Source organism: Aptenodytes forsteri, unplaced genomic scaffold (genome assembly GCF_000699145.1).
Source record: "Aptenodytes forsteri isolate BGI_AS27 unplaced genomic scaffold, ASM69914v1 Scaffold51, whole genome shotgun sequence".
Classification (NCBI taxonomy): domain Eukaryota; kingdom Metazoa; phylum Chordata; class Aves; order Sphenisciformes; family Spheniscidae; genus Aptenodytes; species Aptenodytes forsteri.
The window spans coordinates 4881936-4906936 of NW_008795495.1; the positions used below are offsets into that span (position 1 = coordinate 4881936).

The window sequence follows — 25001 nt, forward strand, 5'->3', positions numbered from 1 at the left end:
AGATGAGGCGCTTAGGGACATGGTTTAGTGGGCATGGTGGTGTTGGGTTGACGGTTGGACTCGATGATCTTAGAGGTCTTTTCCAACCTTAATGATCCTATGACTCTGCGTCCTTGCCCATGGCAGGGGTTTGGACTAGATGACCTTTAGAGGTCCCTTCCAACCAAGACTATTCTATGATTGTATGAAATGTAAGGGGTTACCCCAATATTTAACTGCAAAAACATTTAGTATTCACCTGTGAGGGGTATTCTAAACTATTATAACACCACTAAATTCTAATTTTCTGGGAGTGTTAGTCTTTCTCCTTCCCCAAAGATGACTTTTTTTTTTTTAAAGATAAGGGCTGTTATCTTTAAAGAAATGTTTCCTCAGTCCAGCATATAAAATCTACAGAAATAAATGAAACAGAATCAAACTTTTCATTATTCATCTAGTTTTCCCATTGTTTATAAACTTCGCTAAACTATTAACTAGGTTTTTTTGAAAACTATAAAGCATTTACTTGAATGCATCACACATTTATTGAAAACAGGTCAGCTATTTCCAAGAAAATAAGGTAGGGAAAGAATTCTGCCCATATTAGGGGAAAAAAAGAAAAAGACCACTTTCTCTGCAAGTTTAAAAGTATGTCCCTACACCTTCTGTTCTTCCCTTCCTGCTCTGCTGATGGAGCTACTAACAAAGAGATTGATATTATATGGCTTGTAAGGTGCTTGTTTCATTGATTACACACAGGGAAGAGACCTCTTCCAAAAATACTGAAGGACAGCTACTTTACACTCTAAACGTCTGCTTCATAACCTGAACAAAGATCCAGTATCAGTCATTTTATCTAACAAATTTAATGCTAAATGAAGCACACACAATATCCTTCCAGCATAACCGGCAAGTTTGCTATTTTTTGCTAGCTACCTGGAGTGTTCTATTAAAAATAATACAGCTGAAAAACCCCCACAGTATTCACAAACCCATAAACTTGTTTACTTTTTCCTGCTATACTGCCCAGTCCAATACAGTATCTTACCAGGAATAGAATATGCATTAGGTGGCCTTCTCTAATTCTCACATCTTGAAGTAACAGATCTAACGTAGAAAACCCACCCCTTAGAGCACACACAGATATGAATCACAAAGAGGGTAAGCAGCAAGCAGGATGGAGATACACTCAAGTTTGAAATACTGCTCTCTAAAAAATATTCTCAGATTTAATGTCCGAAGTCAGATCACGTTCCTAACTCTCTATGCTGCAAAGTGATATTAGTGATAAAACAGAAGAGTTGTCAATAACTTGAAGAGAAGTTCCAAAAATAATCTAAATGACATTTCTGAAAGGTTATAGGAAGTTGGTAAGTATTAAGATCCCTTGAATGGCTGAAAATTACATGCTCACATAAGCATAACGGTCAAGGAAACAGGATATTCTGGCCATGAGTGGGTCCATATTACACAGTTTGGCCTATTTCTTGAGTCATTTCAAGAAGAGGCGAGCCTCCCAGTAAACATTTTTGGGGGTTGTTTACATGTTTGGTAGGTGTGTTCATAGAGGAAATCGGAAACAGGGCTGCTTTTTTTTTTTTTTTTTAAATATATGTTCTTCAGAACACTTCCTAAAAATTAGCACTTGATTAGATAACATTCAGGCCCAGCATTAAATATCAAATGGATAGGGAGAGTAGAAAATGGAAGGCAAATGGAATATCTGCAAAAAGTAGGATAGTACAGTGTCTCAGCTAGCAAGGAGCTCTTATGATCAATTGTAGTCTTATTCAATCTGACTCTGGAAATTACTCTGGGGACAACAATATCCAAGGTTTTTGTCTGGAGATTACTATAACAGAAAGGGCTTATGTTTTACTTAAAGGACATAACTACAGACATCTGTTAATCACAGCCTCCTTAGAAGCTTCAAGAGAATATGACTGTCAAGCATCACCTTCCGTATTTATATAGTGCATCCTGTGCCTGCTAATAAGTACTCTTGAGCTCATCTAGGCTACCCTCAGTTAGCAGTACTTTTCAAACTAAGTGAATAGTCCTGAGCGCCAAGATATTCATGTGTAATTTCAAAGAACAATGAAACCATATACCATGTAACTTCAACTTCTTCAGCTGAACACAGCAACCTTTCTCTGAGGTATGCAGTAAGCATTACTGTTAAAGAAATGGTCAAGATGAAAACCTTCTCTGTAAATTCAGGTCCAATCACATAGAAAATCTCATAGAACTCAGGGATTCTTTTAAGATATTTGGACTGGGAAGACAGATCCACAGCTCAAGGACTGTATGAAGCTTGGCAAAGGCATTAGATACAAGAATGTTGACACAGTCTGGTAGTTCCAGATACATTGTCAGATTTGCTAGATCATCTATCAGAGCGGAAAGACTGCCCTTTGAAATAGAAGTTTATGGTTTCAAGAAGCTGGTGGATCCTACTGTCTGAGAAAGGAGAAAATAATGTTCCATAGTTCACTGAGTTTTCTAAGGTCACATGACTCCTAGCTAGGATCAACTCCTAATCACATCTCCTAATGAACTCCTAATCTCCTACGCATCCCTGTATGAATAAATACAAATACCTTATTTAAATGCATTATCACCAACCCAGGCATTTGAAAGAGATTAACTCCAGATAGAGCCATGTCTGAATACCATGCCAACTAGGAAGAAATAGTTGGAGTCACATCAGTGTTCAGCTGTTAGCAAGGTTACTGCCCTCTAGTTCTATCCAGTGTGTTTTTTCAGAACTACAACATGCTGCAAGTCATTATTAAGATTACAGTGGGGCAGCCACTACTATTTAGAGTTATGTACCTACTCAGGTTTCCTCAGGATAGGTCACATACCCTCCTCCCACCTTCATTTCTTTCCTTCTAATGGGAAACGGAAATAACCAGAAGTGGACCCCTTTGAATTTGTCCTAGCCAAAAGAACAAGGCCATATAGGAAGGTTTGAACAGAAAATGAGTAGGCGAGAAGCTAGTCTTATTTTAGGTGTAAGTCCATCTGCTGGCAAGGCCAAAATCAGAAGAGCCCATAGAACAATCATGATTTCAAATCATCCTGATAAAGGTGGATCACCTTACTTAGCAACAAAAATAAATGAAGCAAAAGACTTGTTGGAATCCACTGCCAAAAACTGAAATCTGAAGCCTTGGGTCATAAGAGATTCAGCAGATACATTGTACAACAGCTTTCATAGCTACTTGCTCTGCACAGTTTCTTAACACTGCATTGATTGTTCCTATTTATTGTCATAATTAAATGTTTAAGATTATTTAAAAGCAAACTGAAATCTTTTACAGTTATGTAAAGTTATGTAGAGTTATGCTCCTGCGAGGAGCAGGGAGTTGGACTCCATGATCCTTATGGGTCCCTTCCAACTCGAGATAGTCTATGATTCTATATTTGCTCACAATATAATACTGAGATAAATGCGTAGAAGTGCAGAAAGTAAAACAGAAATACAAAGGGTAGTAGTTATGAAGAACATCTAGCATCCACTTTGGCACCATCACAAACCGTATGAAATGCAACCGTGTGAAACAGTTTGAGGGATTTCTGAATGGGTATTCCCACAGTTATAAAATTTTCTTTTGCACTGAAAGATTAATACATTTTTGTTTAGAAGGCATACTCTCATTTAATTTGTGCCTTTTATAGTATAAACACAAGGCTGTCTTGCAGAATGACATTTGTCACTGAGATTTGCAAAAGAATGCTAACAGCTCAGAGGTGTAGACTTTAAGTGTGTTCCAGTGTCTCTCAAGACTTGCATGAAGAGCACCGATTTCTTTACCAATGGTGACGTAATTAAGGACCTCAAAGGACCCTACTGGTTGAAGCAGCTGCCTCAAGTGAAGAAAGTGGAAAAACAATCCTACAAGGCAACTTGTCAGGTCCCTGAACGTGCTCTCACTCAAATTTCTCATACAGCCCCACAAAGACCAAGCAGCTTTAAGACATCCACATTTTAAGGACTTGCAGAAAGTTGCATAGACTAGATTCTACATTCATCGTTTGTTTCAAAAATTACTGTTTGTGTTTGAAATACAAAAAGCCCAGAGAATTTTTCTGAGGTTTCATTCAGTGCCTTCTTATTTATGTCAGGACACAACACAAAATCTTTCTTCTGATCTATAGAACAAGCCTGTCATTGTTCAATCGAAAGATATTCTTGTGCCCTTCTACTGTTTACGTGAGGGGCTAAGAACAGATGTGTTTCACCAGGAGGCCATTAAATCATGTTCCAGGAACATCCTCATTTTCTAAACAGAGACCCAAGTTATGAGGCTCCTCTGCAAAAAACAAACAAAAAACCCAAACAAAAACAAAACTACAAAAAAAAAATCCCAAAACAAATAAAAGAAAATCCCACCACCAATTTAAACATCAGAAGCATGGTCCATCAGTGTTCATTAGCCTCCTTTCTTTTTTGGATACATTTCTACCTATATTAAAAACCAAATGGTTTTGGTCATAGTTTGTAACTACCTACATGTAACAGATACCAGAAACAGAATCATATCTGAGCCAAATGCTCAGAGTTCAAATGAGGAAGAAATAAAAATTGTTTAAGAAGGAAGTTAAGCTCTTGGAGTCTTTAAATTAAGATGACCATACATTCTAAAATGTTGCAGTATTATTCCCGTAATTGGAGTAAGATGCAAGACCTCTGAATGAAATACTGCAGCTGGTCTAATGCAGCAAACCAAAGTCATAAAAAGGCAGTCTCTTTGTGATCTCAAAAATCTATCTCAATTTCTCTTCTGCTTACCTGAAAATACATAGCATGTAAACAGTAAATTATAACCATCTTTTCATATCTGGAGGTTCATACCTGGCAAAGCAACTGTACCGTCTTGTTCCAAAGTTTCAGGGTTTATTCTTACGGCTGTCATACTGTGATTATTCGCATCTCTATATAATAAATAACCCTGGTAAGAGTAAGAATATATATATTGGTACGAAAATATTCTTAAATACATCAAAGGTTATTGTCAAAAGTGAAAAAAAATGCAATCGTTATTTTAGGTATTGTTTAAAAATTTTGGAAACCTTTTACTTTTACATCAAATTTGCTTCATTTTGATAATCAACTTTTTTTCCACTAATCAAATTCTGCAATAAAAAAAAATGGAAATTTGACCCCCTTCCTCCACACCTTCTACATGCTGTAGATCAGCATGCTGAAGCTCGTATACAACTTTTGAAGCCACGCATAGTAATTCTGTTCTTCATACGTGTATACAATTACACTTAAAAGTCACAGCCACAGTAAAAACCAACGTTCCTGTCCCCACTTTCTGAATCAACAAAAGATTCACAGGAATTCCAGGAAGGAGATACATATATTGCCCTACATAGAAGAGTGATCATTAATGAATATTAGTATGTGCATTAAAAACTAGAGAATTTTTCAAAAAATGTTAATTAACTACCTTGCCTCCCACACTAACGAGATTCCATGTGTTTATTCTTTCTGAGCTCTTCATCAAAGAAATTCCCGCTAAGTATATGGTGATTTTGGTGACAGCAGCCATGATACAAGGTTACACACAATGAGTTCTTATACTGCTCACCTCCCAGTTCCTAACCAGACCTAGGGGAAGGGAGATATTCAGGACTAATGATTTCCTCTTTTTGTTTCTCCACGTGCAAAATATCTTCATATCCCCAATATTACCTATTCTGGTCAGCAGCCCACATCAAGAAGTCTCCTTCGGTATACCAAAATAGTATCTTCTCTCTGTTCATATGTATCTATTTTTTCAAGGTTTGATTCAGTCACCAGTTTAGAAGGTTTCTCAGTAAAAAGATTTGCCTACCTGAAACTCACATTTGAGGTTTATTTTTTATACCTGTAACTTCGAGTGCACTTTTAAACAAACACAGTCAAATAACTTTTGCTTTAGCTTAAATTAGATAGGTTGCATAAGCCCCCACATTTGCATAACATGCACAGATCCGTAAGAGAGCCAGTATGGCAACTTTGATCTCTTATCTCTTTCGATCCTACAATGCCTGTGAACCTTTCAAAGATTTTGAGGGAGCAGGGTAGAAACACAGTTGGGAATTTACACTTAGAAAGCACTTCTACTATAAAAACAGCTACAGGAAAGGAAACAGATTACTTAAGGGCACTTATGAACATACTCATTCAAGGTGACTGAGGCCAAGCAAAGTAGCATTCACCTACAGCAGACTTGCAGAGGCCGATATGAATAATGACTAAGTAATGATTCAGACAACAGCAGTGTCATAGCAGGAGATATGACAACAGCTTGCACTTGCTTGAAGCATGACTGGCCTCAGGTGGGGATTCTACACATCAAAGAATGAATGCATTTCACAGGGAGGTCACTAAGGCTTAACCTCAGAATACCTTCATTTGTCAGAGACCCTAATTACAATCATCTAACGGCAACAGAAAAATCCAACCAACCCTTTTTCTTCCATCTAAACTACTTGAATTTGCCTGGATAAATCAATCTCTGTGAAATGAGGAAAAACAAACCCACACAAACTAGGAAAAATAAGTAAAGAGCATTAAAGTAGATGAGAAAAGCTTCAGTCTGAAACAACTTATATGATGAAGTAAGAAAAACCACCTGAATTTGAGAGCTGACTTAACCAAGCACCTGAAGAGAAATGAGACTGAGAGCACGTTACCTCTTTTATGGACACATACTTAGCAATAAGTGCAACTTACATATCTTCCTATAAATATAGCCCCAGAGAGGCATTTTTCCAACTAGCAGTGCCTTTGGGTACAGTCACTGTGCAAGTGCATACACCTGTACAAGCACTCAAAGAAGAATATCAAATATATTTATAGCTATGTACAGAATGTCCAAATGCGTAACTCTACGTAGTGAAACTGTATGGATCCTATTCCTTTCCAAACTGATAAAACAGGCTCCTGAATGAATGTATCTGCACATGTTTCTTTGCACCAGTATACCTTTTGGTGATCTATCTGTTTTAATACTAAACAAAACCAGATTTCACATATATATACACACTAAAAAAAAAAAACCAAACCAAACCTGTAATAACAGAATATATAAATATTTTAAAAAAAAAAAAAACCAAACCAAACCTGTAATAACAGAATATATATTTGTAATAAACAATTTAATTTTTGGAGGGTTTTTTTGGTTTGGGGTTTTTTTGTTGTTTTTTGTTTTTTTTTTTTTTGAGAGACAGCGCACTCATCAGGGCTTTGGGCAGGGGGGGAGTGCGAGATGCTCCAGTTTATCAGCTGGGCAGCTATTCTAAAAAAATCCACTATTTTTATAATAAATGGCAAAGGTATATGAAAAAGTGGCTGATATTCCAGAAACTGACTAACTCTAAAAAATCAAAACATCCAAATATAGTTAACTTTACAGTGGTAACGTCAACAGTTATCTCTACTTATGGTTTACACACCCTCAATCCTCCCCCAACCGAACCAGCACCTCCTTATTTTACTGCAAATGTTTTAAAATCAATTTATTTCCATAAATAGATATTTCAGGTATTTTTTTACACTATTATGTTGCAACAGCACATTTTTACATCCACCGACTTCATTAAGAAGCGCACATCAATTGACTGTACAATTCATAAATTTACGTGTTAAACCATCATATTTTCAGAAAGTCTTTACAGCGACAACACAAATCAATGACACTTTTCATTACTCCTTTCTATATGCCAGTACCATCAGATGTCCATCATCTTCTACAATTTAAAAGTCAGTACCAAAAAAATCGACTTTTATAACTAAAGTCAAAGGAACAATACAATATCCGTATAAGCTTACTCTAAGCCAAAGTCTACTCATGAGGGATAGGGGGTGGGGCGCATATTTTATGTTTTAATTATTCACCTACCTGAGCATAGCCTAACCAAGACTTTTTTTCCTTTCTGCTTTTGATGCGGGATGTAGAATTGTATATATGGCCCTGAAAAGCAAAAAAACTCCAATCTTTTAACAAATATCAGAATGACAATTTTACACATAATCATTTACCACCTAAATAACAATGTCTTCAACCATACTGAGAAGTGAAAATTGTAAGAAAATGCTGCAAAATTCTCATAGAAATCATCAGAAAAGTTTAGACAAACTGTAAAAGAACTGATCATTAGTAAGCTACAAAAGATTCTCAATGGAAGCAGGACATCATAAAAGTTAAAGGATTAACTATCTTCATCAGACAAGAAGAAATCACATTACCCTCACTGTCCCGCTATATCCAGAGCCGATTTTGTAAAGTCCATCTTTACATAAGAGATAGAGGAAAAAACCATCACTCTGAAGTAGGCACTGGTCATCTTCATCTACAGATATTTCTTTCAATGGCCATTTGTGCATCAAGGCTGCCTTCTTTATCCCATTACTGAACCAGTCCTGGATTTGGATTTTGCCCACCAGAACTGCCTGTACACTCCGCTGAAGAGAGTTTAAAATGGTTGGCACCTAAACAGTAAAAGAAATAGTGAGTGAAAAATATGACTGTTTTTTTAAGTATTGTATTTTCTGTTCTTTCTCCAACTCAGGAGAGACAAAGAAATACCTACTCACAACTCAAAAATAGTGAGGGGAAAAAAGTTAACTGAATTTACACAATAGATCTTCTCAAACTCATGTACACAACATTTACATAAATTCCCAGATACAGAGAAGTTTTAGTGCAAGACCTGAATAGTCTGACAAGCATGGCTGCCATTATTGGTGAGGATAGCAGAGATTGCTTGCAACGTTCTTCCCGTCTCTCCCCATGCAGCTACCAAACTGAAGAGGCAAGCGCAGGAAAGTGCTGTCAAGGACTGTCCTGTACTGTCATTCATTCCCGTGCTACGGACAGTTATCTCCAGAAGAAGCTGGAACAGGGATTCTGCAGATAAAACACAGCAATTACATAGACAAGTCACAAAATCATACCAAGCAATTTGCAAGTCAATGGGAAATTAGACTTAGAAAATACATGATCCATCTTTCCTCAGCCATTAAGCTTAACCCTATTTTCAGACAGAAAAGAAAGCACCCCACTTAAATAGGCCTACAACACCCTTAACTTTTCGTTCTTTTTCAGCCAGAAAACATCGAGTCTTGATAATCACAATGGCTGGAGAACAAGAAAAAACTAAGTCCTTCTGTTACAGTGGAACACATTAATAAGAAATGGGCCAGAAGGAGTTACTTTACCTGCCTATTCAGTCTACCTCATCACTGAGATGATGCATAGGTCTTAACCAACCTTGTCTAATCTTTACGACCATTACCCATGTTGAAGCACATCCCATTTCTCAGAAACGAGCATTTCAAATCAAAGCTTGAAAATTATTTTGATCGTATGCCTCTTTTCAAGCACTGTTTAGTGGCTGAACATCTGTAACAATCCAGGTGTGAACAGAAATCCACCTCAATTTTTTTTGATAGTATATACAAATAATCACTAAGGCAGTAATCAAAACAAAACCTTCTTTGTAGCTTTTTAATACTCTGTGCTTCAATACAAAATAAAAGCTTTCTGTAGCAAATTACTATCATCTTTGGAAATAGAATACTGTTGAGCCATAACATAGGAAAATACATAGAAAGTCTTAAGATATTTTTTTTAATTTATTTTTAAAAACAGATGCTACAGCCTAGCCTTCCTTGCAGTTCTATAAACCACTAAAAACTATGAATTCACAAAAATAATTGGATTTTAACTTAAAGGACATAATCAATCATACATTCAAAGCCATCAGGACTTCAACTTTTATTTTCAATATCATTAAAAGCAAAATCAGTTTTCAGGGAAACTTTTGGATGGCCAGAGGAAATAAAAGCGAGAATTCTGACACTTCGTTTAGCAGCTTTATATAAATTACAACATTAAATAGCTAAGCTTTAGATTACAACAGCAGATTGCAAGAGAAGTTCACTGTAGAACTACTTTCCAATAAGGCCAAGTATTTTATAGCTTCAGTAAGACAAATTAATCACAATTTGTAGGGTTTACTATGTTTCAGTGAAATTCTGCATTACGCAGCAACAAAATATGGCTTTTATATATATATATACACACACCCCGTTACATGCCAACATTCCTGTTCTACAAAAGATTTATGCTGAGAAAGTACTAGTTACATACACCATAAGGAGTTTACACTCCAGAATAAAGTCAGTCTGTTGAGAACAAGCATGTAACTATCTCACAAATACTTGCTAGGAACCATTTTCTTCTGTCCAATACAATAACAGATGTATATTAATACAAATACAGTAACAGATGAGTTATTACCTAGGACTTCAGGAGGCTCTGATTGCAGGCCTTCTGGTTGCTGGCCCTGAAGCACATTAAGTAGGGCTTGTAGGCTCCTGAGACACAAGGATGGATGAGAAAATCTCGTCTCCTTTATCAGTTCGAAGACTTCACATAATCCAACTTCAATGATCTAAAGAAGTACAGATATTTCAGAATATCTGTTAATATAATATTTTTGGGTCTTCATCAGTAAAGGTATATCCCAATATTCACAGAACAAGACAGTTATTTGAATAACAAAAATGTAATACAGAATACAATGGTAACCCAAAAGAGAAGCAAAATCAAGAATCCACCTACACAACTGTACTAGCAAATATTACACAGAAGTAATGTCATTATATGAAAGAGCGTATCTAAGCAGAGAAATAGTTCCCTGAAAAAATAAGGAAACAAAATTTTTTGGACAGTGTAAGACAAACTGTGCCTCTGAGCCCTTCTAATTTCTATTGAGTTCACACTTCATTTGACAGACCTCTCTTTCCTTTTTCCTTGCTCGTTAATGTGAACCAGCAAGCTAGAATTGGCTTGCAACCTGACTTCCCAACTTGAGTAATGATACGTTTGACAGCTGATACTGGCAGCACTAGTACTTTCCCCTCCAAAACCTCTGAGATTGCTCTTTCGACAATACAAAAAATAAAGATTAATTACTTGTCACTAAAACTCTGTCTGTACTCATCACAGATGTGCATTATGCCAACTAATACAACATCTGTAAGAGCGCTGTTACAGCCACTCCTAACTTTCCTTCTTAGCATTCCTGAATATTCTGAGATTACAATTATGTTTCTCGCCACTGACTGTTCCCCGTCACTTCCTTCTCAAACTCAGTACGTAATAACGATGAGGATGAAAGAAAAATGAACCGGGTTAACTCATCACAAATAAGCAACCATATCTTCAAAACGTCAGTATGTGTTTCTGTCAGGAGCAGAGCAAGCCCCAATGTTTAGAGTGTTTAATATAGATTCACCCAAGTAAAACCTAAGGAAAAAGACTGAAATGTGAAAATAAATAAAATTGTTAATGGACTGCCACTCATGCTTAAAACAGATCTGTTCTGACAGTCAGCTATAAATTCTACTAGATGCCTTGTAACTGTCTTTGCTGTCATTCAATTTATTTCGATTCCTGTCTTTCAGAAATTATTTTACCACCTGTTTGATTTTTGGAGGAAGCATAGAAACATAATCAAATCAAGTCTTCAAAGTGCAACAACAATTTCCTGCAAATTGCACCTTACATTTCATATCTTCAATGGAGTTGGGGAAAACACATGCATGGAATCTACAGGGGAAAAAACTGTCAACAAAATAACAGCACAGATGGTTTTTCCAGGATCCAAAACTCAGCATCATCTTGCAGGCTAAAGAATAAAATACACTGTAGTGCATTTTTAGAAATACCCTTTCTTTTCAGTAATAGCATCTCTGAGAGAAACCGAGGAGTTTATTCTACTCTTCCCAACCTTCAGACAGGAGACCTCATCTAGCAGCTGACAGAGGCAGTTGGAAAAAGCAGAGAACCTAACACAGTGAAGAAAGTAATTTGGTGAACTTCCACTACAGTAAGAATCAACAATGGATAGTTCCGCTGGGATTTTGCCTGATCTGCGCAGGTTTTACGTTGTTTTTTTTAGTATCTGAGATCAACAGACTGGGTAGGCTTCTTAAAACAGGTCTCTTCACCTTTATATATATATATATGTATGTATGTATACTGTGCACTGAAGGACAGAACAAGCAAACAGTTCTTTTCAAGACATCTTAAGCTTGTTCTCGCTGCTCTCTGAAGGGTCTCTGAGCCAAAACAAGCACTCCTGCAGCCTCAGTCTGTGTCACAGCCTGCCAGCTCTCACTGATGGTCTCCACGCAACCATCCTCCCGTTCCCTTTGCAACCTCTCTGAGACTTTGGATCAGAAGCGTAAGCCCACCTTACGAAGGTAACACAAAATTCTAGCCTGGATGCAGACATTATGACCCATAATTAATTCCTCAAAAAACCCCTATTTCGTCAAATCTTATCTACACTATTGTTTTATTTCCTTTGTCTTCCCTCTCTCATAATTACCCGATACCCACATTTCTATGTTTATTTAAGAATAGATAATACTCTGTGTATTTAATTCTCTGCATTAATTTATATGTATATTATATACATACAAAAAATACTTTACACAGGTAACACATCCTCCTAATGAATTTTGGAAGACTTAAAGTCAGTTTCTAGAGATTAATTATTTTTATTTTTTGTTACAACTTGAAAAATTTTCATTTTTGCTTAAGCTCATTAGCTAAACATCAAAATGTATGCCACTGCAGGAACAAAGAATATTTAGTCAGCTAACGCCACCTTAATCCAGCATTTGTTCCTTTTAGTACATGGCTTTTGCAGATCATCCGTAACCCAGTGTTAATTTTAATACTGGGGCAGGAGCAACTGCAAATCAAATCAGTAGAACTGAATCTGCCCTATTTCCAGTAGAAAGATTTGCTAAACATCAAAATGTATGCCACTGCAGGAACAAAGAATATTTAGTCAGCTAACGCCACCTTAATCCAGCATTTGTTCCTTTTAGTACATGGCTTTTGCAGATCATCCGTAACCCAGTGTTAATTTTAATACTGGGGCAGGAGCAACTGCAAATCAAATCAGTAGAACTGAATCTGCCCTATTTCCAGTAGAAAGATTTCCCCATCATTAGCAAAGGTACTAAATAAATAAGTCAGGCAAAGGCAAATGTTTCATGTAAATCCAAAAATTTAAAGCTATCAAAGCAAGTTACTGAACTGTCCAAACACAACCAAAACACAAACTTTATTGTGCTAATATCTGAAGACCAGCAAATTGTGTCTCTGTGTCTCTTTTAACATTTGTTAAAAATTGCATAAGACAACTTTTAATTCCAAAATGTGTTCTAAATAAAAGCTCTAACAAACATGACTTCTGCAAGTTTAAGATTAAAAAAAAAAGATACTTCAATAGAACACCTAAGATGCATAAAAAGTAGAATGTTTTCAACTTATTCTCAATTAAATGAAGAATTTTCGCAAAAAAAAAAAAAAAAACAGACCAACCCACACCAAGGACTAACTTCACCAGTTTAACTCTGGAGAATCTGGAAAAGCACAAATCCTGGTTACACCTTTTTTTGAACCTGACTTTCACCTCACTGTCAAACTCAAAAGACATCAGTATTCTTGTTAATAAGCTAACGACTACTTTCAGAAACTGGTCTAGTAAATACTGTAAGCCTTAGAAACGTCAATAAGTTTCTTCTTTATATTTAACAAACTAAGCCCAACCCAATATTGTTGATTATACATAAGAACCAGACCATAGTATACTCAAAGCATGAGACAGACACCGATATTCAGGATACAAAGACATTTACAGAGATAGCCTCTAAAAGTTTTACTACCTGTGAGACAGCTCCAAGTGGATGCCTTTTCAAATGTATGGATGCAAGTGAAATTAATAATAAAAAGTGTCCTTAGAGGGACCTAAACAATCCAATATTAGCTAGATAGTTATTAAAAACACTGAGGTTGTACCAAGCATCTAAGCCATTGCTGAATCAGTAAAAATTCTTGAACTCTGATATTTTGTAGGTTCTTTGCTAAAAAGGAGTAGTTTGAAAGCATACTGATTTTCATCGATTTTATATTTGCTGTATTAAATGTAACAAAATAGCTCACTGATTTCCTGTTTTGAGAAAGGAAAAGGGTTTCCATACCATTTTTTATAAGCCACTATCTTTTTAAAACTGCACCACTTTCCCAAGTCTCTTTTTGATAAACTCTCCAACACCTTTAACAATACCAATGTTTTAGTTTCCACGTGCAAGTGTTCTGTCCATATCACTGGTAAATCTCATCCTCCACTGAACCTCTTAATTTCAAAATCTCTTTAAAACTCCATTCCGTTCTTTATAACTGCTAATAGCTATGTTGCCTTTTACTTAAAATTTTAAATTAAGCATCTACAAACACTTGCTGATTCATTTACTATAATCCACAAGGAGTTAGATGCAGTTCATAAACAACGCTAATTTTATTTCTACTGACTGCACATTATTTTGCAACTATCAACTGTGAAATTTCAGTTACCAAGTTGCAGTTACCTGACTTAGTTATGTTCCTCTACAATTCTCCACCACTATTTCCAGAGTGCCAACTTTGCCCTTCAGATAATACTACCTAAACACAATCATTTATAAAATTCTAGTTTTCTAAGCAACTAGAACATTCTACATAATCACTGCTGCAACAACCTTTTTAATTCAGTATTTTTAGAGCAAATACAAACAAGGAAAGTTACTCTGAATATGCTTTGACTCAGAACAATAACAAAAAGAAGCAGGATTCATAACATTAATAAACTAGCAATGAACAAAACTGAATGCACAGAAGTTACATAGTACAAAACAAGTGAATCAGCAAATTAAAAAAAATTAAGAAAAAAAATCAGTAACTCCTATACAGATTATTTCTGACTTTCCACCATTAATCCTACTATAAGCACAAAAGTAGCAAACAGTAAAAAAACTACCCTAACTGTTGAACTATAGTGTCCACGTGCATTAATGTGCACTACTAGCTATCTATAGTTATCAGTGCCAAAAGGCACTAAAGCCAAAAAGGGGAAAGATTAAAAAAATAAGGTAGTAAGAATAATTGACAGTTACAGCAATTACACATATACCTGGCAAATCATCTTAGAAAACACTCCACCAACTGAATTCCAGTATCAGAAAGATTTATTCTTTTTTGGGGGTAAAGCAAGAGAAAGGACCCTTTATCATACCAGCTAGTAGCCTCTTACAGATGTAAGAGCTGCCTTATTTGCATTTTGTGCAGACTTTTGAGGCTGTAGGTTATTTTCAAGTACCAGTACTTAGAAAGGAGTGCAAGTTGAATGTTTAGCTAACATTTAATTGACTTTAAAATTAATTATTGGGCAGGTACACAGATCTTCCTAATTCATCAAATCAGATGATTCTGGATTAGATGTACTACAAATAAAACTATAACTATTTTCTGATCAGCTGGCTCTTTATTCCCCACAAAGAACATACCAACTTTAGATCACACACGGCACACTTTAAACAATATCCAGTTACTTGCCTTTGGAAGTTTAATAGGTGGCTCTTTGGATTCCTCTTCTTCATCACTGTCCGAATCCCCACTCTGTACACTGTTCTTTGAAGCCAAAGATACAGATATTTCCTTTTTTTGCCACTCCAACACACAATGGCGGACATTGCAGTAAACATTAAAAGCTGAAGGGTTGCTATGTAATCTGATATCTGGTATGGTTATTGTACTCTCTAGGTTTTCAGTCTGAAAAACAAGATTAGTTTTAAGTTCATTAGAAGTTTCAAGCTTTGCTAAATACAAGTAATCTCAACAGTCTCAATAATTTTGGCCAATCAAATGATTCTCAAAACTGGAGACTGAACTTTCCTGTTGAAGTACCAATTATATTTCAGGCAGGGACGAAAGGAGGAAGAGGAAGACATTTCAATATATTCCATCTGGCTTTAGTCTCTACCTCTCATAACTTGATGAGGACACTGGGACAGAAAGTGAAAGCAGTTCAGGCTACAGAATGGTCTAAACCTGTGCCACAGCCAAAAGACTAGCAGAATTCAGGATTTATCTTCTTAACAGGGGTTAGGGGTTTTTTTTAATTATTATTATTGAATTTTAAAATGCATTATTTGTTATTCTAGTTGTTACTTTAATCTATTGGCAAATAATAAAAAATTAAGCTGTTTGCTAAAGGCGTAATAGAAATTAAAAATACCATTAGTTGTTTTGTCATTAAACGTAAACAGATGGCAAGTTCAAGGTGCTGTGGAGAATAACTTTGTATAACTAGAAAAGAAATAAAAACCTAACAGATAAACTACTAAATACAAAAATCTGTGAAGGCCTATCAAATAACAGGATGCCCTCTTGTTTTCAGAAGCCCTGAGCCACAAAGTAAGAGCTGGGAAACTGTTCTGAGAAACTACACGACCCATGCCTTACCCTACCACTACCCTGCCCCACCCTTTCCTTGGTATCTACTACTGGTATATTACCATCAGCCACTGCCAAGACACAGAAGAGCCTTCACGGGGCTGTCATTAGGTTTGGAAAAATGTTAAGAAAAAACATTTTTTGAAAAGCATCTTTTAAATTCTGCCCCATACTCTCCCTTTCTCCAACAGTAAGATGGGACAGGAGGAATGGTAGACTTAAAAAACAAACAAACAAGATGTAACAAATAAAAAAAAAATAAAATCCCCATGCAGGGTTATACTTTCTCTTAGGTTGTGTACTACCAAAGACCAGGCTGGTTTGAGCACGGGCATATGGGAGGAAGCAACTCCCTGTAATACCTCAGCGTAGACAGAGGGCACAGAGACTACGTAAGGAGAGAAGGCCTAGGTTAAGAGTGCAGGACAAATTTGCTTGAACATGCAAGGCAAAATTTGGAGGAGCATTAGGCTAGACTGAGTCAGGGTCATGACTAACTTCACAAGGTTATTTTGGTTTGTTTCTTGTATTCTTGGGGGGCAGTAAGGGTGGCGGCTTTTTGTCTTTTTCTTTCTTTTTATTTAAGAGGGATAGATATTGTGAATTTTGTGAATGACCACATTCATTTTGCAGGAGAGTACGCAGTGAATCAGAGTGGAAATACTCATACATCTGTGAGAGCAGTGATGGGAAAGAGGACTTTAAACTAGCAGAGAAGAGGGGAAAAGTAGGTTGAGAACCAGTGAACTGAATAATGTTTTAATGGGATGATTTATTTTTCTACAATATGGTAGCCACAACTTTGTACATCAAAACACAGCGATGGTTTGCAACACATTTTTATCTGCACTTTTCCTTTTCTTATCACCAGAAACAACATGGGCTAAATTAGACCATTTAACACCGTATGTTACAAAACTTAACAGAAAATTCAAAATAACTTCAAAATATTCCAGTTTACATATTTCCTTTTATTTTTGACTATAGTATTCTAACTGTACGGGTACATATTTGCATATCCTTCCTTTCCATTATTACTACAAAATTATTGCAAGCTAAAACATTAAGAAGCAATGGTTTACTCTGTAGTCTATTTTATCCAACAGAGACAGCGTGTTAATTTTTCTTACCTGTGTCAGTGTTAGCAAGAAAGCACAAAAATATAAAGATAATGGAAAAAAAAAAAAGCTGGAAAAAGTTACCTACATACATACTGAAAGTTTGGGTTTGATCGTGTGTAGTCTGCCATTAGGGATTGAAAGAAAACATAAGTTTAGTCCTTGTTCAACATGAATATCTTTGAAATAATAAAGCTGCTGTTGAAAACCCACAATATTAATCAGTGCAAGAACTCAAAAGATAGAACCTCCTATGTTATTCCAGTATCAAATTGCATCAAAATAGATTTGGACTGATACCAGTGATAATGAGCTACTACATACTTTAAAATGTATTTGGCACCAGAAGACTAAACGGTTATAACATATGACTCTTCTGTATGTCAAATATCCATACACATACCCCAAGAGTTTTTGCAGCTGTTGTTAAGGCAAACACACAGTATCAGCTTTCAGCTTTAAAGCTAACTCAGTCAAACTGCACAGGTTAAAAAAATTATTTAGTAAGGTTACTAAATAGTTACAGTTACAGGAAATACTAGACAGTTACAGGAAGAGAAAATTATCTGGATCCTCTGAAATATCTCTATCTGAAGTTCACTTATCTAATTAGTATCATGTATTGTAATTATAACTTCTGTGAAGTTTCCATTCCAGTTCTTTCTTGTCAGGAGTTCAGATTAGTCTTTGCTCCAGAACAGCCCAAGTTCTGTAGCTCACGTAGCCTCTTTTGAAATAGGTTGGCCAAATTGTTTAACCAGCACAGATAATTTTAGACATTACAGTGCTAGATAAAATATCAATGTTTGTTTTCTTGCCTATTAATAATAAGCTGACTAATTTTCAGAAATAAACTCCTTCCTTATTCTCAATACTTGACAGTTATTAAGAAGTCCCTTACTTAATGCTTTAGCTTTCAAACAGTAAGCACTTTAACCATTCTATCTTTCTGTGTTTAGTGCCTCGCTCTTCTACAGCGGTGCACAAACTATAGTTATAGACAATAGTCTCCTACCCAGACTTCAGTACAGCATAACATTCTCCAGAAAACCCTGCTCTATCTGAACAGTGTAGCACTGGAATATACGACTCAGAACTAGAGTTTAATTCCTAGCTGTGATGTTAACCCATTGTTTACTTTTCTTAGTTCATACCTCCACTTTCCCTTCACAATACCTTATCTCTCAGAATTGTAAATTCTTTGAAACTAAAAGTATCTTATATTCCGTTCTGTTACACACTTGACAAATATAGTAGCAATCCTAACAATGTCCCTTAAGAATAATTTTGAAATTCACTACCTGGTTTTGTCAGTTTAAAAATACTGGCCTTATGTACTAAATAAAGCCCTTTTTGAACAATAAGTTGTTGGGCTGTAAGAACAGGTTAAAACTTAAGGATAATTATGACTTTCACTATTTACTGTCTTTCATTTGAGAGGAAAAAACCCTCAATGGAATTAACATAAAATGTATAAGCATATAAATGCTTAGCGTGCCTCAAGGCAAAAGAAAGGTGCTGAATGACAAGACATTGTTTCTGGTTGGAGAGTAGGAAGGGAACTTCCGATCGTCACGCTGTTCGTTCTCTCACAAACTTCACCATAAGGTAAAAACCAATGACGATATATTTGTGATCAATTTGCTCAAGTCTCTGAGGGGCTTTTAACTATAACATTTATAGTTTCCAGGTCTTCAAAACAAACATCTGTTCAAAAGTGGAGGTATATGAGCAGGTTGCATAAACATCACTTGCTTAGATTTCTTTTACAAAAGGCAGAGATGGAGTAGATTAAAAAAAAAAACCACCAAAAACAAACAGGAAAACTTTCTACCCCTCTAGCGCAAATGCTCATTCAGTGAGCAGCTTTTTTTTTTTTCCTTCCCTTTTTCTTTTCTTCAACAGTATTAGTGGAAAGCATTCAAAACAGACATCAGAAGTTTTTTCCGCATGAGGCAAGTTTTTTCCTTTCCAGATTACAACAGATTCCTAACTTCACTGAGGTCAGATGCACTGATCAAGTTAGGAAACTGGGACTGAAGTTCATCCCATCATCAACTGGAAGTTTCCTTTTCTGCAACTACTGAGAGCCATGGCATTGGGTTCTTCCATACAGCCATACAAACTTCCCTGATAGTATGAGATTCGTGCTACCACCTGTACAATCTTACTACTGGCTCACAGATTTTGAGGTAGAACAGGTCACTGTGACAATCTAACCACCAACTGTGCCTACAGAACCCCACTTAGTAATTCTTATATCAAACTAATAAAGTCGATTTTATGTTACAACAATTCTCTTGGTGATACTGCATTTCATGTTGACCCAAAATACTTCTACATTGCCAAGGAAAACAGTGGAACTTTAAGCCAAAATGTTAATCAACTTCTAAGAACTCAGTGAAGCAACTTACTAATTTTGCACAGATCTAGGATTGTTAATAATCTTGATCTCTTGAGCTATGGGATACATTATTTCAAGAAAAAATCTCACCCTAATAGCTTGTTTTCTTAGTGTTAAGTGTATCAAGATCCACAGATGTATGTAATATCTTTTTGTGACACCGTGGATAAGGTAAAGAGCAACAATCATTTTTTCTGCACCTCTGAGTGTTCTTTCCTTAATGGCTACTGGAATATTGCAATCCAAAGCACTCACTAAGTATAAGAATGACTAGAAGCCCAGCTTCTAGGATGTCTGAGAGAAGATGAGATGATAGGCTCTACATTTTTTTTTTTATCCCAAAGCATTTGGTTTCTCTGAATATGCAATTGCTATTGCTTTCAAAAAGAATGGAGCTTCAAGACTGGAAAACAGAATTATGCTTTTTGATTTAGTGGGTTTTGTATAAGCTGTAAGAAAGTGGGACATTCTGAAATCTTTATCTTTGTTGTTTCACTTGATATCATCATAAATTGAAAATGCACCTTCTTAAATCAAGATACATGATGAAACATACATTGTAAACCCTAACAGATACCCAGTATTCGTCACATATTCTGTCTTGAGTGCTGGAAAAATTTATTTGTGCTAGACAGAACATCTAAAATTCAATTTTGGTGGAAAGGAAGAGCAATTTTTAAACATGATGTCATTCTTACAAAATTTGCAGTATTAAACTTCAAAAAGGAGATTTGCAACTGAAACTATACAAGGTGAGGTAACAGTGACGAAAGGTCATTTCAATGGTCAGAAGGACTAAGGCATCTTTTTCAGAGGAATAGATAGAGAATCTGTAAAGGCAATAAACCTAATTAAATCCCTCACAGAAGTCTTCTGTATTTTAGGTTGACAAAACAGAAACAGATTATGTTCTCCAAACATTTAAGATAAAATTAGAAAAGCCTTTCTCTTGAAGTTTTAAAAGATACTGAAGAAAGAACAATTCAATCCTGAACTACTGAATAATGAAATCTAAATGCAAGTCTGAGAAACTGCAATGCCAATGTAAGTAAAGAATCATGAACACAGCTCTAATCCACAAAGGTAAAATTTTTTCTTGTGCGTTACTTTTTTTCTAAAAGATAAGAGGCTATCTTATGAGAGAGAGAATGAAGCACAGATGCCTATACCCTGTGTGACTTGTCCTTGTAAGCATATAGTCCCTGCTAAATGGAAGGATGCATTATGTAGGAGAGGTTAAACGGCACAGGTTTGGTTCATAATATAGAGCAACCAGACTCACAAGTGCTCTTCTCAGTTAGCTTTTTGTAATGTTCCAGCACACTCAAGGAAAAAAGTGGGAAAAACAAAACCCTCTGGTCTCCTTTACACTTGTCTCACACCTAAACAAACTGTTTTCCCAAAAGATGAAATCCATACATAGCTTATTTTCCGACCAATTTATTTCTTTCCTCTTGAATCAGATGACTGCAATAATGGTTTATTCTCAGATGTGATGGAAATAGACTATAATCTAGGAGAGGAAAGTTAATCTGTTGTTAAAGATAGGTAAGGCTATAATAACCGTCTCATCTAACCTGTGCATAACACAGAGCATAGAACCTCACCAAATTCTTCTTTGAACAGTTCAAACATATCTTAGAAAGGGATGCCCTCTTGAGGTTGAAACACCAAATAATACAAAAGCCATTGAAAACACTGCCAAACTATCTGAGAAGCTACGTGTGTTTTTAATGAGACAAATATTTATCCCAGTTGATCCACCTTATACATCTAATCATTAGCTTACAATAAATTTGTCTGCTACAAGAACTGTCCTTTCCCAAGGTTTTCCATTTGTATAAAGCTAAACAAGTCATAGTTTAAAACTTCTGCATAAACTAAACAGATGGATGCCAATCATTGGAAGTACATTCTCTGTCTCTGGCGGACTCCAATTTTTCAGTATTCTTCAAATAACGTTTTGAGAACAGAAGATGGTGAACTTGGCTTTCCAGCCAGTCTCTCAGCTAAGTGTCCTAAGTAGCACTTTTATGAGCTAACAGTAAAGTAGGAAAACTCCAGGGGCTAAAAAGGGGGGAGGGAGGGGAAGCAGCAATATTCATAGCATTGAGGTAAGTTACACAGCCTACAATTTTCTAGCAATAATTGTTGGAAAAAAAAAAGGGGGGGGGCAGGGACAGGAATCCAAGGTGCTACACCCACATCCAGTAATCACATATTTGTTTTCTATGTAAAAGACACTCTATTCAGCCCTGAACTTCTAAAAGCTAAAACACACTGCACCCAACATGGAAAACTTTTATACCTCCGTTTTAAAAAAAAGAGATACTAAACCACAAAACCAAAAGTTAACAGTAGTTCAAATACAAATGATCATAACATGACCCCAGCTTAGAAACAGAGTAAGGCTCAAACTACTGGGCTGCATTAAACACCAATTAGTGTTTTATACTTAAAATGTTATAACATTTAATGCTTAAATGGTGGAAATAATTTTTTTTTCCAGTTGCTCAACAATGACTTTTTTTTTTTTATGTTCTCTCCTCTTCAATTACTCAGTTATAATTTTTAGTAACTGCAGGGTACAAACAACAAATTTTTGGGTTCCTTCAGCTTAGTCTTAATTTAAGGCCCTCCCTGCCTCTACCAAGCGTATTAAGAGAAAACTCCCATCTCTGTTCAGTCTAAAAGACCCTGGTTCTTAAAAAATAAACTGATGCACACAAGCTCTCCTGCTCAGAATGTCCAGTAGTGATGGACATTTCAATCTGCCCTATTATAAGGCTTCAAATGGAAACTCACATTTTCCTGACAATACACACATCTGTTTCCAGACATTCCAGTGCAAAAATGATCATTGTGCTTACTCTGCACTGGTAAGCATGGGGATGCATTGAAAAGCATATGAGGAAAAAAAACCCCAAACCAACAACAAAAAACCAAGGAAACAACCAAAAACAAAACCCAAAACCATCCCACTTTGTCAGTAAACAAGGTTTGATAACCTAAAGATATGAACCTGATTTTATCTTTCCCTTTTCAGCCACATTTTTCAGGAAATACACAATTTCCTGCTATCATGCAGGAATAAGGTGGAGTGCCTTTCTGTACCTCAGTGACTCGGAACAAACACCAATGCTCTGCTGGTCAACCCTGGCCTGCCTCAAAGATTGTCTAGAATAGAAGCATCAGTAAAAGACACGCAAAACCCATCATGCCTTTCAAAGGTAGATAAATCCAACTTAATGCTTCAAGTAGAAGCTGTTTAAAATCTAAGAAAAATCTTGAAAAGAACCCTCCATAGGCATGAGGTGCAGAGATGATTCGTTAGTGCCAAATCTGTAACTACCGACAAGAACCAGCCTTCAATATGCTCATGTCGTCTTTGGCCATTCAGAAGGGATCCTGCCAATCCATTTATCCAATGCAACTAAATCCAAGAAGCACATTTGACTGTCAAGTTTGTGAAGAACAGCAGTTCTGGATTTAGCTTCCTACTTGGCAGTTTAAATAGGGCACCACTATCCAGAATGACAAGGTTCCCTTTATATAGTAAGAATGATCGAAGTTGAAGAGCTATCTTATTTTAAAAGCACAAGTTTCTGTCAGCAGAACGAACACAGAAAGACTAACTATTCTGCAAAATTTCTTCAAATTTCTAACTTGGTTTTCTGTGTTGACGGTGGGTCTGATAAAATCATGAAGGGAACAGGGCTAAAACTTCTAATATCATAGCAACTGAAGAAAGGGCTGAAAAATTCAGTTTGGACCAGAAATATTTCACTGTACAGTACTGAGAACAGAAGTGAAGATAAGCCCCTTCTATACCATAGTCTGGAGCTGCACTACTTGAGATAAGCAGAACAATCTGGTAAGTATCCAAAAAGGCAATACCAAATGAAGAGATATAGGGCTTGCTTCACCCTCCCAAAGTCATCTGTCTTTGAGATAGAGTAACTACATGAGGTTTGGCAAATAGGGATAAGATGGCCAATTTGATCTACAGTGTATTTGTATTATAAGGTCATTCAACTGACTAGAAAGTGTTTTCACTGGATATTTCAGTGGTTCTGTCCTTCAGAACGGTTCCAGAAATGAGCTACTTTCTCTTTACTGACTACAATGGCAACCTCGGAAGAAGCCTCCATGCCTGCAGTGAGCCTTCATGAAAATCCCTCCAAAACTCTAGCTTAAACAGAGAAATAATAGCTTTCTAATACAGAAAGAATGCAGCAGAGCAGTATTTTAAAATACTGTTGCTTGTCTAGATTTTTTTCTCTGCAACAAGTAAACGTAAACATTTTTATGAAGTTCACTATACTGCTCCCATGCATTTAAAGTCATGGGGGCAGGGGTTACACGGGGAGAAAATATTAATTCAAACAGATAAGTACGATCTATTCCATTATGGAGGAATTTTCAGAGGTAACTTGATTCCTTAGACATTGAATGCTCCCTTTCTTCTCTAGCCAATATGGACAGAACTTTTTGCAGCAGTAGTCTCTAACTGTTGGCTAGACATGCATCTCTTAAAATTTAACTATAAGATGAAAGTGTTTAGCTACATTTACAGTTTAGGAACTGGAGAACCAAAAATGCCGTTTATATTATTTCATGCTGAACATTAGTAGCAAACACAGTTGAATAAGGTTAACATTGGTATCATAGTCATGTAGAATACAGTAAACAGACAAACATACTGGCCCATTATTATTTTTTCTAAACAAATAAATCGCTAGTTACACTTATTTTTTCTTATATTTCTCTCAATTGAAATTGCTTTCATTTTTGAGTCAGAATTTTGTCCAGTTAGTTACAGACTTACCTTGTTGCGCGTTTTTACTTTCAATTTAGTCTTCTGTTTCCTTTTCAATTTTTTCTTGCTAAAAAGTTTCTTATTTCTGTAAAAGAGCAGAAAAGCCATAAGAACAAAAGAATTAAACTCCCTTCAGTACCCCATGGTAAACAGCAGTACCAGCAGAGGAGAAAAATGTCAGAAGTCCTCTAAAATTTTTTCTCCTAAGCAAAGGGAACCAACACAGACAGAATTTCAGAGTATAAATAAGAATATAAAGCACTAAAAATGATGCTTTCCTAATGCTCCACTTAATGAAGGTCCTTTACTCTCATCAATTTAAG

General features: G+C 36.1%; 1 protein-coding gene across 1 annotated transcript in view; it reads right to left on the reverse strand.

Annotated features, from left to right (window-relative positions):
- Positions 1 to 24759, reverse strand: part of MYCBP2 (MYC binding protein 2, E3 ubiquitin protein ligase) — a gene marked incomplete at its 5' end in the record, with an annotated part of 194066 nt that extends 169307 nt beyond the window's left edge. The window contains 7 exons of the mRNA XM_009281730.1: positions 4841 to 4937; positions 7881 to 7952; positions 8228 to 8470; positions 8692 to 8888; positions 10284 to 10437; positions 15438 to 15653; positions 24688 to 24759. Coding sequence (XP_009280005.1) covers positions 4841 to 4937; positions 7881 to 7952; positions 8228 to 8470; positions 8692 to 8888; positions 10284 to 10437; positions 15438 to 15653; positions 24688 to 24759 — 1051 coding nt within the window. The remainder of the gene's footprint in view (positions 1 to 4840; positions 4938 to 7880; positions 7953 to 8227; positions 8471 to 8691; positions 8889 to 10283; positions 10438 to 15437; positions 15654 to 24687) is intronic.
- Between the last annotated feature and the right edge of the window lie 242 nt (positions 24760 to 25001).